General features: G+C 39.1%; 1 protein-coding gene across 1 annotated transcript in view; it reads right to left on the bottom strand.

The window, feature by feature from the left end:
* Positions 1–4,356: 4,356 nt before the first annotated feature.
* The window catches only part of LOC134317079 (uncharacterized), a 58,325-nt gene continuing 45,553 nt past the window's right edge, over positions 4,357–17,128 (bottom strand). The window contains exon 2 of the mRNA XM_062997805.1: positions 4,357–16,954. Coding sequence (XP_062853875.1) covers positions 5,484–16,781 — 11,298 coding nt within the window. The 5' untranslated portion in view covers positions 16,782–16,954 and the 3' untranslated portion in view covers positions 4,357–5,483. The remainder of the gene's footprint in view (positions 16,955–17,128) is intronic.

The raw sequence follows: 17,128 nt of genomic DNA, 5'->3' as shown, positions 1-17,128 counted from the left end.
CCGACCGGTGGCAACACCGAGTTTGGAACCGAGAAGTTCAGAATCTCGGCGCTGGTGTGCTAGAGGAATATCCCGCTGCGCCACCTGGGCGCCTGAAAATGCGACTGCTTTAAATGAGAAGTGATGTCCGCATACACACTCACCATTTTTCCCTCTCATGAATATTACACAATACTCATTTGTGTATAATAGCTTCATTCAGATCAAGGTCAGTCTACCTGAAAACACTGAGCACAAAGCAGACAAAAATATCAATTTAGATTTAGGTAATTTATTCATGCAGTGGGTCTGATTCATTGGGCGAAGGTAGGAAACACCCTGCACAGGTAGCCAGTCCGCCACAGGGCAAACACACACACACTCACACACACGCACATGCACATACACACTTAGGGTAACTCCAGTTGGCCTGACTTCATGTCTTTGGACTTGTGCGAGGAAACCGGAACACCCACAGGAAACCCACACAGACACATGGAGAAACTCTACATGGAGAGGACCCGGGTACCAGACCAGGGAATTGAACCCAGGCCCTTTTTGCTGTGAGATGACAGCGCTACCCACTGTGCCACCCATTTACATTTCAACAAAATAAATAATCTTATTGTTTATCTATTTTTTATCCTGTTATTTGTGAGTCAATTTGACACAAAGTCAAGGAACACTGGCACTATTTCTCTCTAAACCCTCAGGCACAGTGTGACTTTTTTATTATTATTATTTTTTTTAACTAAAACTATTCCTTATGTATTCCAAACATATTCTGACTATGTATCATTTTTTAAAATCATTTTTATCTTTTTCATTTTATTACAAAGGCAGGAATACACTCTAACCAGTGTGTCCATTTAGGCTACACACTTACACATACACACACTCACTTGCTTTCACCAAGGAGGAATGTAGAGGAGCAAATTCACCTGCAAGCATGTTTCTGAGTGGTACCTAGAAAAAAAATATGGACATGTAAAAATGTGAACCTCTTCAAAGACAGTGACTGGAAGCAGAAGATTAAATCAGGATCCCTGGGCATCCTGCTGAGACACTTACTTTTTCAGCTGGGCCACCTTTATTTATATTATGTTATTATAATTATGTATGATTGTTTATAATTATTTTGAGTAAATTTTTTATATTATTTAAATAATATATTACATTATATAATAGACCACTGGAACCTAGATTTAGCGGACCTCCATTTAACGGATTTCGAATTTAACAGACAAAATCTGAAAAACCAAATGTCTGGTCCGATTGTTTAAAATTCCTGTGAGAAGCGTACCAAGACCAGTAGTTCAGTGCCTGTCCACTAGCCAGCGCACGTCTCTCTGTTTACATGAGTGATAGGCTCTATTTTGTTGGGAGGCTCGCTTTGTTCTTGCCTGTTTCTCAGTGTTTTATGCTTAATTTTTACAAGTTCTAGTGGTTAGTTACTGCCACCAGCAGTGCTTCAGACTCAGAATAATAGATACTCTGAGTCCCCACTATACAATCACAGCAAAAAAAACCCCAAATCTCCTCCACCAAATAAGGTCAATGAAATTTCTCTCCAGTACAGTACATCAATTTTATTTTAACATTAATTTACAGGTTTTACATGAAATATTTATTTACATTGTTCATTTTACTGTTTATCATATGTGCATGTTTAGCACTTTTGTGGACCTTAGTGCCGTGTTTCCACTGTATTTTTCATTCAGCACTTAATATTCTTGCCAACTTTTCTGCCTGACACTGACAGACTTTGTTTATACAATTGAGTTCCTTGTGATTTATACAACTATTTAACATTTTAGGTGAAGAGTAGGTATGGGGTTTGAGTACACACATGCAGTTGTAGGATCACAGGCAGTTGTGTTTTCTCAGCCACTGTGTTTAAAAAAAAAATAAAATAAAAAAATAAAATAAAAACCTTCTTAATTCCTTGCCATGCTGACAGGTGGAAACCTCTCCAGAGAAGCAGAAAAGATCAGAGAACTATAGTGTGAGGCATTTCTTTACTGATCATTTTCAAACATTTATGAGATGAATATAAAAGCCTTGTTTCACTTTGGGCATGTAAGGGTCCCAGCACAACTAGTGGAAAAATGCTGATTGCCTATATGGATTGCATGAACTATGCACTTCGTGTGGTGCAGTTTTGATACAGACAGAACAGATTTACATAAAAGCATTTTCGTAGTCTGATATTACAAGTTTTATAGCATGTTATCTGTTTTTTTATTTTTTTTTATTAGAGACCTGATTCCGTCACCTCATCTGTAGCTGCTGTACCTGTGAATATATGAGATGGCCTACTATCACCTCTCCAATGAATCCTAAACAGATGGCAGCATGATTTATCCTTGCCAAATAGGAAAGCATATTATGCCCAGCCGTGTTGTGATAGAGGCGGCTGACGGCTCTCAGTGGACCAAATAGGACCACATCAATCACTGTGGCTTTTTTGTTTTCTTTTCCCTTTTTCCCTTTGACACTGGGCATTGTAATGGAATGCTCTGTTTTACTTTGTCTTCACAAAATTAAGTGTGGCACTGTGTAGTTTTTGGACGGGAATAGGACAGAAAAATGGACAGTAGTGCCTCCTCTCCTTAGATGCCACATCATTTTCTTTCTTCTTTGACTTTCTGACCAGTTGTCTTTTTCTGTCTGCTCCTGATCTGCAGTCCTCTTTGAGTGGCAGCTGCTATTTCTGACTAGCCACACTTAGATTGTCTCTCCACCTTAAACACAAAGCCATTCCACTTCTCTGACATGTACCTCACATATAAAATAATGAGATTAGGAGAACAAAAAGCTGCACAATTACCAAAGTTGTGATTTGAATAATTTTATTGCTTTTTCTTGATTGATCAGTAATTATGCAATCAGCAATCAGCAATTCATGGTCTGTCACTGGCAATTTAAATAGTTATTGATACAATAGTCCAGCCTGTCCAGCCTGTGTTCATACCATTCTTTCAGTCGTTTCAGGTGGCATAAGAACACAGCACAAACCTGAACCAGATAACATGTATAGAGTGGACAAGCTTTATTATCGTCTTTATAGACCTTACTTTGGTATAGCCCTTTCCTAAACTGCTGCTGTATAGTTGGAAGCATATAATTTTCTTTATATAATTAATTTATTACTGCTGTTAGCGTTTGTTGTGACTGAAACACATAAATTCAATAATTAAGGAGTGTCCCAATACTTTTGTCCATATACTCTAGTATAACGTCTGAAAGTCAAACCATGTTTCTGCTTGCAAAATGATTTGTACACAAATGTAACAATTTCCATTTCTCTTTGCCTTTTCCCTTCACCCCCCTCCTTTAACTAGGTATCTAAAGCACACTTTTTTACGAGACAGGATATTCTCGTTCTCGTTCAGGTTTCTGTGTTAGCTGCTGTGTCTTATGGCTTTTAATTCCTATGTGATAGTGAATGTGATTCATGTAGGGATACAAGCCACTAAACACAGAGTGAAATATCAACTGAAAGTGACTATTTGAAGGAATAGTTAAGTGTGAGCTAGCCCCAGGCTGTCTTTGGCAAAATATCTTATTTAATTATTTGTCAAATGATTCATTAGTATTATTCATTAGATTGATGTATTTTTATGTGATTATTGATAAGGTTGTTTATTGATTATCATGTTTGTAATTCACATTATTGTTGACATGGGATATTTACACATTTATTTATCAGGTTTTATCTACAGTAATAATACTTTGCTCCATGACTTGGAAATTATGACCAAGATGCAAATATATAAAAGTATAAATGTACTGAATAGATTATAAAATAAATACATTATTATACTATACATCATAACATGCTTGGTCATATTTTTTACATATAGGACTGTTTATTATAATAGCACCAAAATATGACACCGACTTGACAGGTTCACATGTTGTTAAAGAAAGTGTGACATACCCAGTATATTGTAGTATAGATACAGAGGCTGAACTGTATGACATTAATAAATGCTCCTTCTATTTTTATAGTTGGGGACAAATACTGTTTTAAAAATGTTCTGAAAAAGACATGTCCTGATCTTAAACACATATATTATTTTGATAATTAGTATAATACAATAAGGTAAAATTAAATATTTTTTAACATTATTTTCTAATTCTGACTATTTTGAATTCTGTTTTTTTTTCTAAAATGCACCACATAGTTTCAATTTTTTTCTTTCTAATTGAAGGACATTAACTTATTCAGACAGTAAATGTTTGTGTGTGGAGGGGATTTCATGGTTGATTGCTAATATAGCCTGTCATAATTAAAACTAATGAGCAATTATTCAAATAGTTTTAGATGTGTCACAACAAACAATCAGTAAAGAAGACAAAATAACAAAGGAAGACAATGCAGATTTTTAATAACCATCTTTATATGAGGCACTTTAGAACCACGTATAAGCCTTTAGTAGGCTTAGCATTTCCCTTTCCTTATTCTCTTCATCTGTTGCACATTATTAAAATAGAACTTTAACATTATGCATTGCACCAGATATAATCTACCTACAATATAATACAAGATACACATATAAACAAGATAAAGCACCTTTTGTTCTAGTAAATAATAGTCATAATAAAACATTTGGATGAAATCCGCTTAACTGATTGCGAGTTGGGTGTGTGGTAACATCAGTGCATGAGAGGAATTCCAAACAAGGGGTTCATGCGCAAGAGGGTTCTTTTCTTTTTCTTTTTTTAGCACCTGAGTTCATCAAACCAAACTGTAATAAAACTAAATTTACTCATGGAAAAAACTTTCCAATGCTCTTTTCTGCGGACACTTAATCAACACTTGGACAAACTAACCCTCTTTACCATATTTTACACAGTATTTTACTCTTTCCTCAAAAACCATAAAGTACCAGCAAGAATGATTTGATGAATGTCTTCGCTACATGTTCCCTTCAGTTAGAGATCATTTCTGTTCACATTACAAAAAATATAAAATAGTATAGCACCATTTAATGTTTATACAAAAGCTAATACATTGAATGTCACTGCAATACAGTAAGGTAAAAGAATACAAAAGCGTAATTCTAAGAAGCGTACAAAACAGGCACATTGGCTTAGTTCAGAAATGTAATGTGGTACTATTGCAAAAAAAATATCTATGAATGTGTGATGTGTCATGCATAATCTTTGAATCTCAGTTAACTTTCAAGTAATGTTTACAACGAATCTTTTTCTCCATGAAATAAAGACTGTAACATGGTCAACTTCAAGAAAATAAAGCTGTTTGTAAAAGTCTGCAGCAATCAGCAATTTCATCATTATATATATATAAACTTGTCTTTATCATTTGTCCTCACAGACATGTGAAAACCTTTACAAGAAGATACAAAGTAATAAAGTGACTATTTAAGAAGTTTGCCCATTTCTAGGGTGGAAAGACATATACAAAACTGTCTTGATCAACCAACTAGTGGATAACTTCTCTCCTCCTAAGTAGCATCAGTCTCATTCTTAATGGATTATGAAGCGTCCTTCCTTAATGGAATCTTAAAACCAGTGAGTCTTTGGCCAAACAGCTCATTAAGGAGGTTTTGTGACTCTACAGATTTGGCCCCTGGCTTGGGCCTGGATTTATTAAATGAATTGTTCAGGGAGCCTACTGGCCCCTTTGAAGAGGGAGAATGAATAAGCCTTTGAGATACACTCTTTTTTCTGCAATCCAAATTAAAATGATGCACAATCTCTCCTTTCTTTGGTGAAAAGTTGTCAGTAGAGTCTCTTTTTGGTTGTAGGTCAAACATTCTTATTTTTTGCTTAGAGACTATTTTGTTACTGGCTATGTCCTCTTTTACTGATGTAAGCACAGGATAGTCACCATGGACATCAGCTTTCCGCTGACCAGTCGATCTCTCACATTTGTTGGATTGAAATTTCTTCTTGAGCTTTGAATCAATTCCAAGATTCTCACGTGCAACAGGTGATAGTGTCTTTGGAGAATTTGGTGTCAACTTGGGAGCTTTCCTTTTTTTTGGTCTTGCGCTCACCTTAATGTCAGAGCAGTAATGAATTTTGACTAGATTTACACTTGCAATGTCTGTGGCCTGAAGGCTTCCAGACTTGGGGTTATTGTCATTACATTGTTTAATATTTTCTTCTGGCTTATGAGATCTCCTATCTTTAACCAAGATGCAAGTTGGAGGTTCAGTCTGGTTTATGATTTGCTCATTTTCATTTTTATCACTGGATGAACACTTATTCATCTGGTCATGGCTCAGCTGATTTATCTTACTGAATAGTGAGTGCTGATTGTTTTTTTTTAAACTGCTGTCTACATTCTTCTGATCTTCTGAATTTATTTGACTGGGATTTTGTGAGTTGCTTTGATCCAAATCCTCTGTCCCAATTACTTTAGTTGCATCTTTTGTTCTGTTCTTAGGACTTTCATTTAGAATTAGTACTGGTGATGTGGTCTGAGCTGCAGCACAATCATTCTCAACTTTAACATCACATATCTCAGCTAGAGGACCTTTGTTATCTGTTCCAACCTCTTTGGTATCTCTGTATTCATGTGCATGAGAGCTTTCTTTATCTTCTTCCTTAGGCATGGTTTGTGTGGAAAGTGTGTGGTCAGCAGAATCCAATTCAGACTGACACTTCCCCAACTCTTCCAGAGCCCCAAATAGATCTTCTGCCATGTCTTCAATTTTTACATTCGTATTAGCCGTCTCATTAAGCTGTTGATCAATGTCATTGGATGTCAGGTCATTTGTGACTGATTTTAGACTCTGTACATCTGTATTTTGGTCCATGTATGTAGATGCAATGCTGGCAATTCCACTGTCTAAGCAATTTTCTTGATCACTCTGGGAAAGTACCTTTCTCCTCTTGTTTGGTGGTTTATCACATTTATTGTCTTTGGTTGTGTAGGGCTTGCATGGTCTTACAACCCCCCTAAACTTAAAGATCTTGTTAGCTCCAGCGAGATGTTTCTCCATGTGACGGTCAAATTGTTCTTTCTTGGAAAAGGTGTAGTTGCAGGTACTGCAGATAAAAGACTTTTTAATGACATGCATAACATCAGCACAAAGCTCACAGGTGTATAACGTGGTATGCTTTGAATCAAGTTCATCCACCTCTTCATGTTCATTTTTCAGATGATCTTTCAGCTCGTTTACTTGCTGATATGAGACTGGACATTTGTGACACATGAAAATTTTTTGCAAATTGTGAACTACCAAGTGTCGTTGAAGCTTAAATGGTTTTGGAAATTGCTTGCCACAGTGGTGACAGTCTCGTGAGGGATCTTTGCAGTTCGGATGCATTTCTATATTTTTTGGTGTAGTCTCTGTTTTAGATAGAACTTTAGTGGGTGTAAATGAAGCATGTTTGCTTCCTTCCTCAGCACTAATACCTTTAGGCTTTGCAGTTTCAGGCTCAGCTGTATCTGAGGATTTTTGCTCTAGTCCAGGCGCATCTATAAAAGCCTTTCTCTCTTCCTTAGATGACTTTAAAGTCTCATCTTTAATAGCCTTTTTCGACTGATGTTGCATAATTGATGAGATAAAGTTCTTCACAGCATTTTCCTGCATAAAGCAGCCTGGCATGTCCAGCAGTGAGCCTTGAGATTGTCCCTTTCGAGCAAACTGTGTGGCGTGCTCTCGCAGGTGCTCATTGTACATCCAGACATCAGAGATTTCCTTCAAGCACATACCACAAGTCCAGACACCTGCTTTATTCTTGACATGCTTCTCCTTTAGATGGTCTCGCAGCTGCTCACGGGAGCTAAATTTGCGCTGGACACACATATAGCAGGTTGGAGGGGGTGAAGGATTGTGGGAAAGCTTGTGAAAATCAAGCTCACCCAAGGTGAGGAACCAGGTGAAACAAACTTTGCATTTGTATTGCTTGTCCTTGGGCTTAAGTCCCGTTTCACTGTGTTTCTTACCCCTGCGTACAGTAAGTTTCTTGGGGGACTTCTTGGGTGGAGTAGTCTCAACCAAAGACAAATCTGTTCCAGGCTCAAAGAACTGGATTTCAGGGAGTTCATATGTCGTTTTAATGTTTGGGATGTCAACACTTGGGTAGCAAGAGACATTATCTTCAACACAGACCATTTGTAGAGGACAGGGCTCTTCAGATTTATAGCTTTGTGGTGCATCTGAAGGACATAAAGTGTCTATAATTGTGTCTTTAGATACATTTAAGTTTACCAAAGGTTCAGAAATATCAGATTCTGACTGGCATAAATAACCCAGAGCTTTAGCCTCTGTGGCGTCATTGTGCTCAGCTAAATGATCTGTTGAAGCATCTTTTGGAAAAATGGTTGGTGGAGAATTGTTAAGTGCATTTTTATGGCACATCTCAAACATCTTAGCATCATCAAGTGATACTGTTTTATACTCACAATTGTCATTCAGACCACTAACAAATAAATGGTCTGTCTTTTCTTTTCTTTCCTCATTCTTATCAAGAAACATTTCTGGGCCAGGATAGTCTGAAATTAAGCTTGCCATTTGTCTCTGCTTTTTGTTACTTTTACCATAAACTCTTGCACACCTTTTCCTTTTCATTTCATTATTTCTTGGAAATAACTGTGAGAATGTGTTTTCATCATCAAAAAGAGCCTGGGGGTCAGGGCCCAACCCACTGGGACTTAGGGGCTGATCTTTATACCCCTCACTATGCGTAGCATTTGTATCTGTAGGGCAATCATTCTCATATTTGATAGCAAGTGTAGTATCCTCATGTGAATCGCTTATTTCATTCATGGCAGTATAATCTTCAGATCCTGCATATTCATCAGAAATTGCATTTTCATGTCCATTATCTTCAGATGAATTTACAGTTGCACTGTGTGGTTTTGATGCCGCATTTTCTTCATCAGCTACATGGTTGTACAGTTCAGGGGACTTAGTAAAAGCAGTTACCTCAGCTTTGGCATTTTCAATGTTTTGATGTTCTTCTGTGACTTTCTCCAAGCAGGTGGTACTGTTTGTTGGGCCCTCTTTTTGTGGTGGCTTGGGGCACCCAGTTTGTGCCATTAAGGGGAAATCTGGAGAAATAGCCTGTAGAATGTCTGTTTTAAGTATAGTGAGTAACTCATCTGGAAAAGGGTCTTGCTTTATCATTTTTGGGTTAAATCGATCATTGTTGGCATCAACACTCTTGCTACGTTTAACATTATTTTCCCTTGCTTTCTCAGTTATTAGGTGCATGTCTTTCTGATCGTTCTTCTTTGTTTCTTTTGATGTGCCTTCTAAAATACCATCTTTTTCTGGCAAGTCTGGATCAGAAAGCCTTATGCTATCTTTTACAAGCCCTTGACCACTTGGGGTTTGTGTTGTGTGCCCTTCAGATTTAACAGTGTGCTTCATTGCTTTGTGTCGTTTTAGTCCAGGTAAAGTGCGGAAGTATAGCAAACAAATCTCGCACTGAAAATCTCCTTGAACAGCATTCTGTGCACAACCTTTTTTTGGTGATGACTTTACTTCTGTCTGCTTTATAGTTTGGCCCAACGTTGTGGTAGGCACACTTGTAATTCCTGCTGGGAGATGTTCTTTGGACATTTGAGTTTTCTGAGAATTGGACAAACTAGGTTTTTGAGACAAGGCAGAAAGTTGTCCAGATGTTATCTGAGTGTCAACATTTTCAGCATCTGTTTTCTTCAGCAGGTTAATGTGCAAGTCCATGTAATCGATAGAATCTAGGGAAACATGGCAAGTGTTCATATCATCTTGGTGCACTGTTGAGAGTTGTTCCACATTTGAAGCCCCACTTTTCACATAGCAGGGGGGTGGAATACTGGGGTATTTAACATCATTTTGGCTGATGGTGTTATGGAACTGTGGTATGCCAAGTTTGTCAAAGTGATCATAATTTGTTAATTCAAGCTCGTTTTGAACATGGATTGGACTGAGTCGACAATTGGATGTCTCCGTATTAAGAGTCATTGCACAGACACTGATGTCAAGGCTGTCTTTAGGGCTTGCCTTTAAGTTTAACTGGTTGCCCATATCTTGATTAAAGGTTTCAGAAGTTATGATGCAGTTCTTGAAATTTGTCTCACTACAACTCATTGGGCTTAGTTTGAACTCATATAACGTGTCTCTGTTTTGGGTAACATTTTGTGGTTTAGATTCCTCATTTGCCTCACAGTATGACTGTCTGGAGATTGTGTGTACAGCCAAGATTGTTCCACTGCTGGGTATTGTGTTGTCCATAGGTTCTGAAAATTCCAGATGGGAAGAAAAGTCCTGTAGTGATCTCAATTCTTCAGAACTTTTAAAGGTGGATTGCTCTTCAGTCAAAGCAGGGGTCATTTTGTTAATACCTTGCCAACAACTCATTATTGAACTCTTCTCTGCTTGCACTGTAGTCTTTGTTGAAGGGATGTATGGTTGAATCAATGGGGATGGACATACTGGTGATACAGATTGTAGTTCAGAATTCTCACTTGCATTTGCAGTTGTATGTGAGCTGGCTTTCTCTGCGGTGGCTTGACTGTGTTGATCCCCACTGTCTATTTCAGATAGATCCTTAGTAATCACATTGTCATTTTTTAGAATTTCATGTGACTCAGCCCCTTCATGGAAAGAAAGCTCAGTGCTAGAAGGGTCAGTTTTTTGGTCCAGGTTATAATTTGCTTTTGCCATCGTGTCAGTTTCAGTCTCATTATTTTGATTGCTGTGCTTTGGTGATACAGAATTAAGAATGCCCTTATAATCTTCAATAGTGTTTGTTTCTCTGAGTAAATTTTCCACTTGGCTGATTTCCTGTTTTAAACCCATCATGCTTTGACCTTTCATCTCATCTGGGAATGCTGTTGGAACATTCGAATTGCTGGCAAGGCTCTTTGAATTTAAATATTCCAAAGTTTGTGGTTTAAGATCAGTTTTCCCAGTCTCTACTGTCTCTGGTGATTCACAGGTCTTGTGTTCAAATATGTCAAGTGGCAACTCTGAAAGGTGAATTTTGTTTAATGACACCTCTCTGTCATCTATAAAAACCAGTTTACAAGGCTGTAGCTTATTCACAAGTGTGTCTTTATAATGCAACGTGACATCACTGCCCTTAGCAACACTGGTGCTTTCTTGCGTGCTATCTAACTTCGACTCACAAATGTCCTGTGTTAGAAACTTGGAACGATTCTCCTGGAATGTTTTGTTGAAATCTGATGGGAACTCAATATGTTCTAAAACTGAATCTGTAGTGTCTGCTTTGTTATCTTGATTTTTGAGTGTCTTCTGATTATTTTGTTTTTCTTGATCTTCAGCACCACTGTACGTTTGTTGCTGGTGTGGTTGAGGTGATTCCAGCCCTGACGACAAAGAATCTGACATTACTTCCAGGCTTTTCATTAGGTTTTCTGTGTATATCTCATGCTCAATCATCTCTTCTGACTTGTCTGTAGCTGAGTACAGGGATTCACAGCTCTCACTTTTCTCATTAATGTTTAATTCTGCTTTTTTCTCTGTGGATAGATCTATGCTGTTCTTTAAATCCTGGCTTAAATGACTTGGGGGGTCTGTCACAGTGGGGTGTGTTGGTGTGTGAAGGCATTGCTGTCCACCCATCAACTCAAACTGGACTGGACTGGTCCATGGCAGGTCAGGTTCAGAGAACAGCTCTGAATTGGAGTCTGTCGGTGCAGCAAGTGCTAGGCTTTCTGATGGACAAACCAAGCTACTCTGGTCCACCTCACTTTCATGATCCAGTCTTAATGGAGAAAATTTACTCATAGTCAGATGCTGTGGTGGCTCACTGTCAAGTGGAGAAGGGCTGCGTAGCTTAGCTGACTGAAGTTGGCTCTCAAGTTCTGTTACAATTCTCTTTATCTCAAGCTCATCTTCAGAGGCACAACTGATGAGATTTGGTGGGTAGTCCATTATTTTTTCAGTCAATGTAAAAGGAACATTGTTAAAACTGATATGCTTATCACTGGCTGGATCTGAATCTTCTTTGTATTGTGAAATCTCATCTGGCAGCTCAGGAGTCACATCAACTATCATGCTCCAATCTCTCTGTTCCAGTAATGGAGAAAAGGATGATTCAAAAAGCTCTTTCTTGTCAGTTACACTTTCTATTGTACCGAAGCTGTCTTTCGTAAGTTGTATATCTGGGTATAAGTTATTGTCAAATCCACCAACTGTCAGGTCACTAAACATTGATGATGTGTCAAATGAAAGAGGTGATTTTATCAGACTCTGGTCATTCTCTAATGTGTAAGGCATCAGACTGTTTCTGTCCTTCTGCAGGGCTTCATCGTGAAGTTTAACAGGAGATAAACACATTTCATCCATGAGTGAACTACAAAGTGATTGTGAATCAGATAATAAGTCACTTGGATCAGGTTTTCTTTCTTTGATCAAAGCAATATCATCACTGAAGTTCTCAAGAGCAGGTGGTGAGGACTCTGGATCTTGGTTTGAGTTCTGGCTCTTTCTCATCTTGTGCGAGGGTTTTTCCTTCACTGAGGCATTGTTTGTTTTGATTTTAAGGTCACTGGTCTCCTTGTCACTTTTCTTCAGTGTTACAGCAGGCTTTCTAAGATGCATACTAGCTTGAATGTGATTGCTGTTGTCTTTGTTAAGTGGTGCTGGTTCCTCTGTGCTTGCAAGGATTCCAATTTCACACCCATAGTGGTCCAATTTCTCCTCTACCTCTACTCTGGTGGTTTTGAATCTTGCAAGACTGACAGTACTTTTAGTCAAGGTATGCTCTGCAGTCTCTTCTGTTGTACTGATGACATTTGAACTACATGTTGAAGTAGTGTAACAATCTTTCAGTTCTGATACTAGAATCTTATCAGTGCTGTAGTGTTTTGTGTTTTTGGTGAAGGTCAAAGCTAATGATGTGCTTGACTCTTTGAGTATTCTCTGTGGAGATGTTTTCTGCTCAAAGGAGTCTTGGTCTTTTTTCCTTATCTTTTCTCTTTTCTCACAGTCGGAATCGGTCCGATCAGTGCTTTTGGGGCTGCTGATGCTCTCGCTGGATATACTAACAGATGTGCTAAGTTCACTACTGGTGGATGATCTACTGCTTCTTCTTCGCATCCTCGGGTGACCTGAGATTTCTTTTATTAAAGGTGGAGAGAGAGCCTCAGCTTTTTTGGATTCAAAGCACTCTATCTTGTCTTGATTCCATGGACTTTCCCTGTTTTTATTTGCTTTAATTCTTCCTTTACATTCTTTTGTATATGTGTACTTACATCGGATACTCTGACTCAGGCGACCCTGGCTTGCTATCTTCACTGGCCCACAGTCCTCATCTGAATCAGAAATGTAATCATACTCCCTAAAGGTAGGGTTCTGTATGGTGGGTGTCACTCTCTCCATCACAACTGAGAACTGCATGTTTTTAGTGCCTTTCACATGAAGATTATGAAGCTTATTTTTTTGCTGGACTATTTTGTGAATAAGTTCTTTACTCCAACTTCCTCCACTGATCCTTTTTCTTTTCCCTTCCCTCACTACTGGACGCTGCGATGTTGGACTTTTAGTGGGAGAAGTGGGTTGAGGAATGGATGTTTTAACTAAAGGTGTGCTGCCCTGTAAAGTTTTGATTTCACCTCTTTCTGAAAACTTTCTGGATATGAGAAGCCTGGAACCATGCTCACTTTCCTCTACTGTCTTATCTGACTTTCGTCTTTCTTTAACCCACTCTATACGTGTGCTGGATTGCTCTGAGCTGGATTCCCTCTTCACAAGAGACATTTCCTCTTTGGTACTTTGCTTATGGGACTCTACATTCTGATGATTTTCTTTGACCTGATGATTGCTCTCAGCAGAAAGGCAGTCAAGGTCTGAGTCAATAGAATACTTTTCCTGTTTTAGTGATTTTTCACTGGATGTGAATTCATGCCTACTTCTGTTCTCAAACAGTACAGAATCTTTTGTTTTTAAAGTTTGCTTATTAGATGAACATTTTGTAGTGGTGATTTCATCATCAACAAATGCATCAATAAAGCTGCTATCAATTTCTGCATTGTCTGACTGGTAACCATTCAAGGCTTCTGTGATTAGACTGTCTAATTTAGCATCTTCCATCTCTAAGTCTGGTAGTGGTGCAGATGGTAGCATGAGTTTCATAGGATCATCTTTGGCATCTGCTTTGTTTTCACTCTCTGGCATTATCTCTCCGTTCTTGTTAAGTCCTAGCAGAGACAGATGCAAATCAGATGAACTCTTTGACATGCAGAAACTGGTCCCAGATGAAATGGCTTTTGTGTGTTGTGCACGAACTTTTCTTGAATTGTCCCCTTTCCGGAAATCTTTGAAGTCATTTTGTGCAAATGTATGCTGTCCACAGTAATGCTTGTGTTCAAGAAAAGATGGCAGATTACTGAAATTCCTTTCACACTGTTTACACGTGAGAAGCACATCCAGCTGATCAAGGTTTGCAGTGGCTAAAGAGCTGGCTAAGAGTGGGTGAGCTGAATATGGGGGTGGTGGATGGAGCTCAGTTACGTAGTTGTCCGTGGAACCTTTTCCACTTTCCATGTTAGGCTTCAAATGCCTGATATTTGGTGGAAAACTTACAATATTGTCTTTGGCTTTTTCTTGGTTGTAGTGCACGTTTCGGGAGACTTCTGAATGGTAGTGATGCTGATTTGAGCTCAGGCTGTCCAGTGATACCTTACCCTGGTGCTGGGTATAAAACGGAGGTGGAGACACTTTTGTATTTTGACTGTCATCAGAGATACTGCTGGCAGGGCTTGTAGTGTCTGGTGAAAGAGAGGAACATGTGCTTCCTGATATTTGGTTTTGTATGGGTGAGTGTGAAGGTGAATCATACAGAGACACCATCATTACTTCCATGGCTGGAACATGCATTGAGGGATAGTTTTGGGCCTTTGGTGTTGACCCATCTACTGCATGATTAATGCTAAAATATAATGACTTGTTCTTGTCATCACTTGCATTTGATTCCACTTTATTTGAAAACTGAGAAGGTAATACCATCGTACATCCCTTCTTGGTATTGTCTTGTCTTAATTTTGAAAACACCTCACTTGTTCTACTGTTTGTTGAAAAGTTGCTGGAACTTTTCTGGATGGTGTTTTTTGGAGACTTAATGTCTTCTTTCCAGTCAGCTGGACTTATCAAAAACCCCATTTGTTGGTTACTAAGTTGCCTGGAGAGCTCAATTCTGTTTTGGCTTGTCATAGCTGAAGTAAGGTGTATCTGCTGCCAGGCCAAGCTATTGTTTATTCCTGTGTTTTGTCTTTGCTCAAGGGGAGGTTGGCACTGAAATGGATATGATGTGGAGTTCTGATCAATGACTGATGTAAAGGCTTTGTTGGGCCCTTCCCATGGCTGTGCTACCCTACTGTGGTTTTTGTCATGTGGTACTGAGCCCATAGGGATAATATTGTTTGAAGGACAGTTGTAAGCTTTCTTTGAAAAGTGCAGCTGTGGACTTTGAGCCTGTGCAATATTTCGTATGTGCTGAACACTGCTTTGGGTAGGATTTCTTTGGCAAGAGGTACCATTTTTTGCATGGAAACCTCTTTTCCCCCCAATAGCAATACCTGCATCCCTAGTGTCTGCAGGGCAAAAACTATCTGACTTGTCAGATAATGAACTCGTTTTGTTTTCTGATTGGTGATTGGTTGATTCTGAATTTTCACTAGTGATACCACCCTCGCCTATACTTTTTGTGCAGTGCATAGATGGTGGTGTACCGTGAGAAGTCTGTACATACTGAGGAGGTTTTGAGTGTACAGGGTATGATGTTCTGTCCTCTGATTGTTCATAACTGAACTGTATATTGTTTTGCACAACATCATGTTCCTCCCCAGAAGATGGAAAGGAAAATGTGTTTTGAGCTACTTGGTTAGGACCCAAAGGTGCATCTATTAAGTCTTGTGGCTGTGGGTTCGGGTCACAGAAGGAATCTGACACTGTGTCTTCCAGCATGGGATATCCATACTGAAATGGCAACTGAATGAAACCATTTGCTTTGTTTACATCAGCAACATTATTAGATTTTTGTGAAGGGACCACAAAACTAGCATTACTAAATGTTCTGTCGGGAGACTGCCACATCTCAGCTCTGCTCAGCTGAAAGTCGGGAAAAAGCATTTGGTTGACAGATGTGTTGCTAGTTTCCAATGTGTTGGGCTGTTGCTGAGGTGCAGAGGGCGGTGGGTGCTGTTGGGCAGGGCCTCCTGCAGCAGAGCCCACTGGTTGTGAGGTATAGCTTGGAGGGGTGAGGTTAGAAGAACCTTCCTGGTAGCAGAGATTAAGGTTGAACTCTTCCTGTTGCAAGTCTACTTCTCGCTCTGCAATACTTGGCACATGAAACCTATAGCTGCCTGAGACCGGGCCCTGGCTGGCCTCCAGCTTCTTGGGAGGTAAAAGCTTCTGTTGTGGATATGCAATCCCTATTGTAGGATTGGAGCGTGGGTTTGTGATACTCAGTCTGTACAGCTGCTGTGGGTTTCCACGCTCTGTCTTTCCGGACTTTTTCCCTTTATCCCGATTCCGATTTCTCCCGCTGGGGGACTGAGGACTGCTTTTCCCACTAAGCCATGTTCCATCACTGGAGAACTTGGAACGGTTCTGCAGTGACTTAAAATCGATTTTTCCTGCCTGCTGTGGCCGGATAACAGCCTCGCGTTGTTGAACGTTGTCTTTCTCCTTTTCTACGAACTTAGCACTATTGTTAACAGTCTTTGACTCCACAATCCCATTCTCAAAGTGCTCAGGTGACCCCTTTAAGGCTTTCTTGTTGAACTGCTCAATTGCTGATTTCTTTTCTTCCTTAAATAACTCCAGCTCTTTGGTGGCATACGTCTGCGTAGTCTCTCCTGCCATGATGCCGGTGTGGCTGGTTCAGCAGGCTGCTCCTTGTCCGCGACACAATGGCATTCTGCTACGTCTGGAACAATGGGGCTCCAGCAAGGTAAGCAGAAACAGGATGAACCTGTCCTATCTTATCTCCTCATTTCCTTAATGAGTGAATGTATATTGGTCACCATCTTGGAGCACTAAAGGAAAAGAAAGAAAAAAAATCCATTAATGCCAGTTGTTTTTAATTCTATAGTGGTTTATTTTAAACATTTTACAAAAATACTACTTTATTAAACATAGAACATGTTGGATATTTAAATATTTATTTCTAAGAAGTCCTGATAACAACGTAAGTTTAACAAGTTGAAAAT

The sequence above is a fragment of the Trichomycterus rosablanca genome, chromosome 1, assembly GCF_030014385.1.
Source record: "Trichomycterus rosablanca isolate fTriRos1 chromosome 1, fTriRos1.hap1, whole genome shotgun sequence".
In the NCBI taxonomy this organism is placed as follows: Eukaryota; Metazoa; Chordata; class Actinopteri; order Siluriformes; family Trichomycteridae; genus Trichomycterus; species Trichomycterus rosablanca.
Note: the sequence above shows the minus strand (reverse complement) of the source record. Positions and strands in the feature narration are given on the sequence as shown.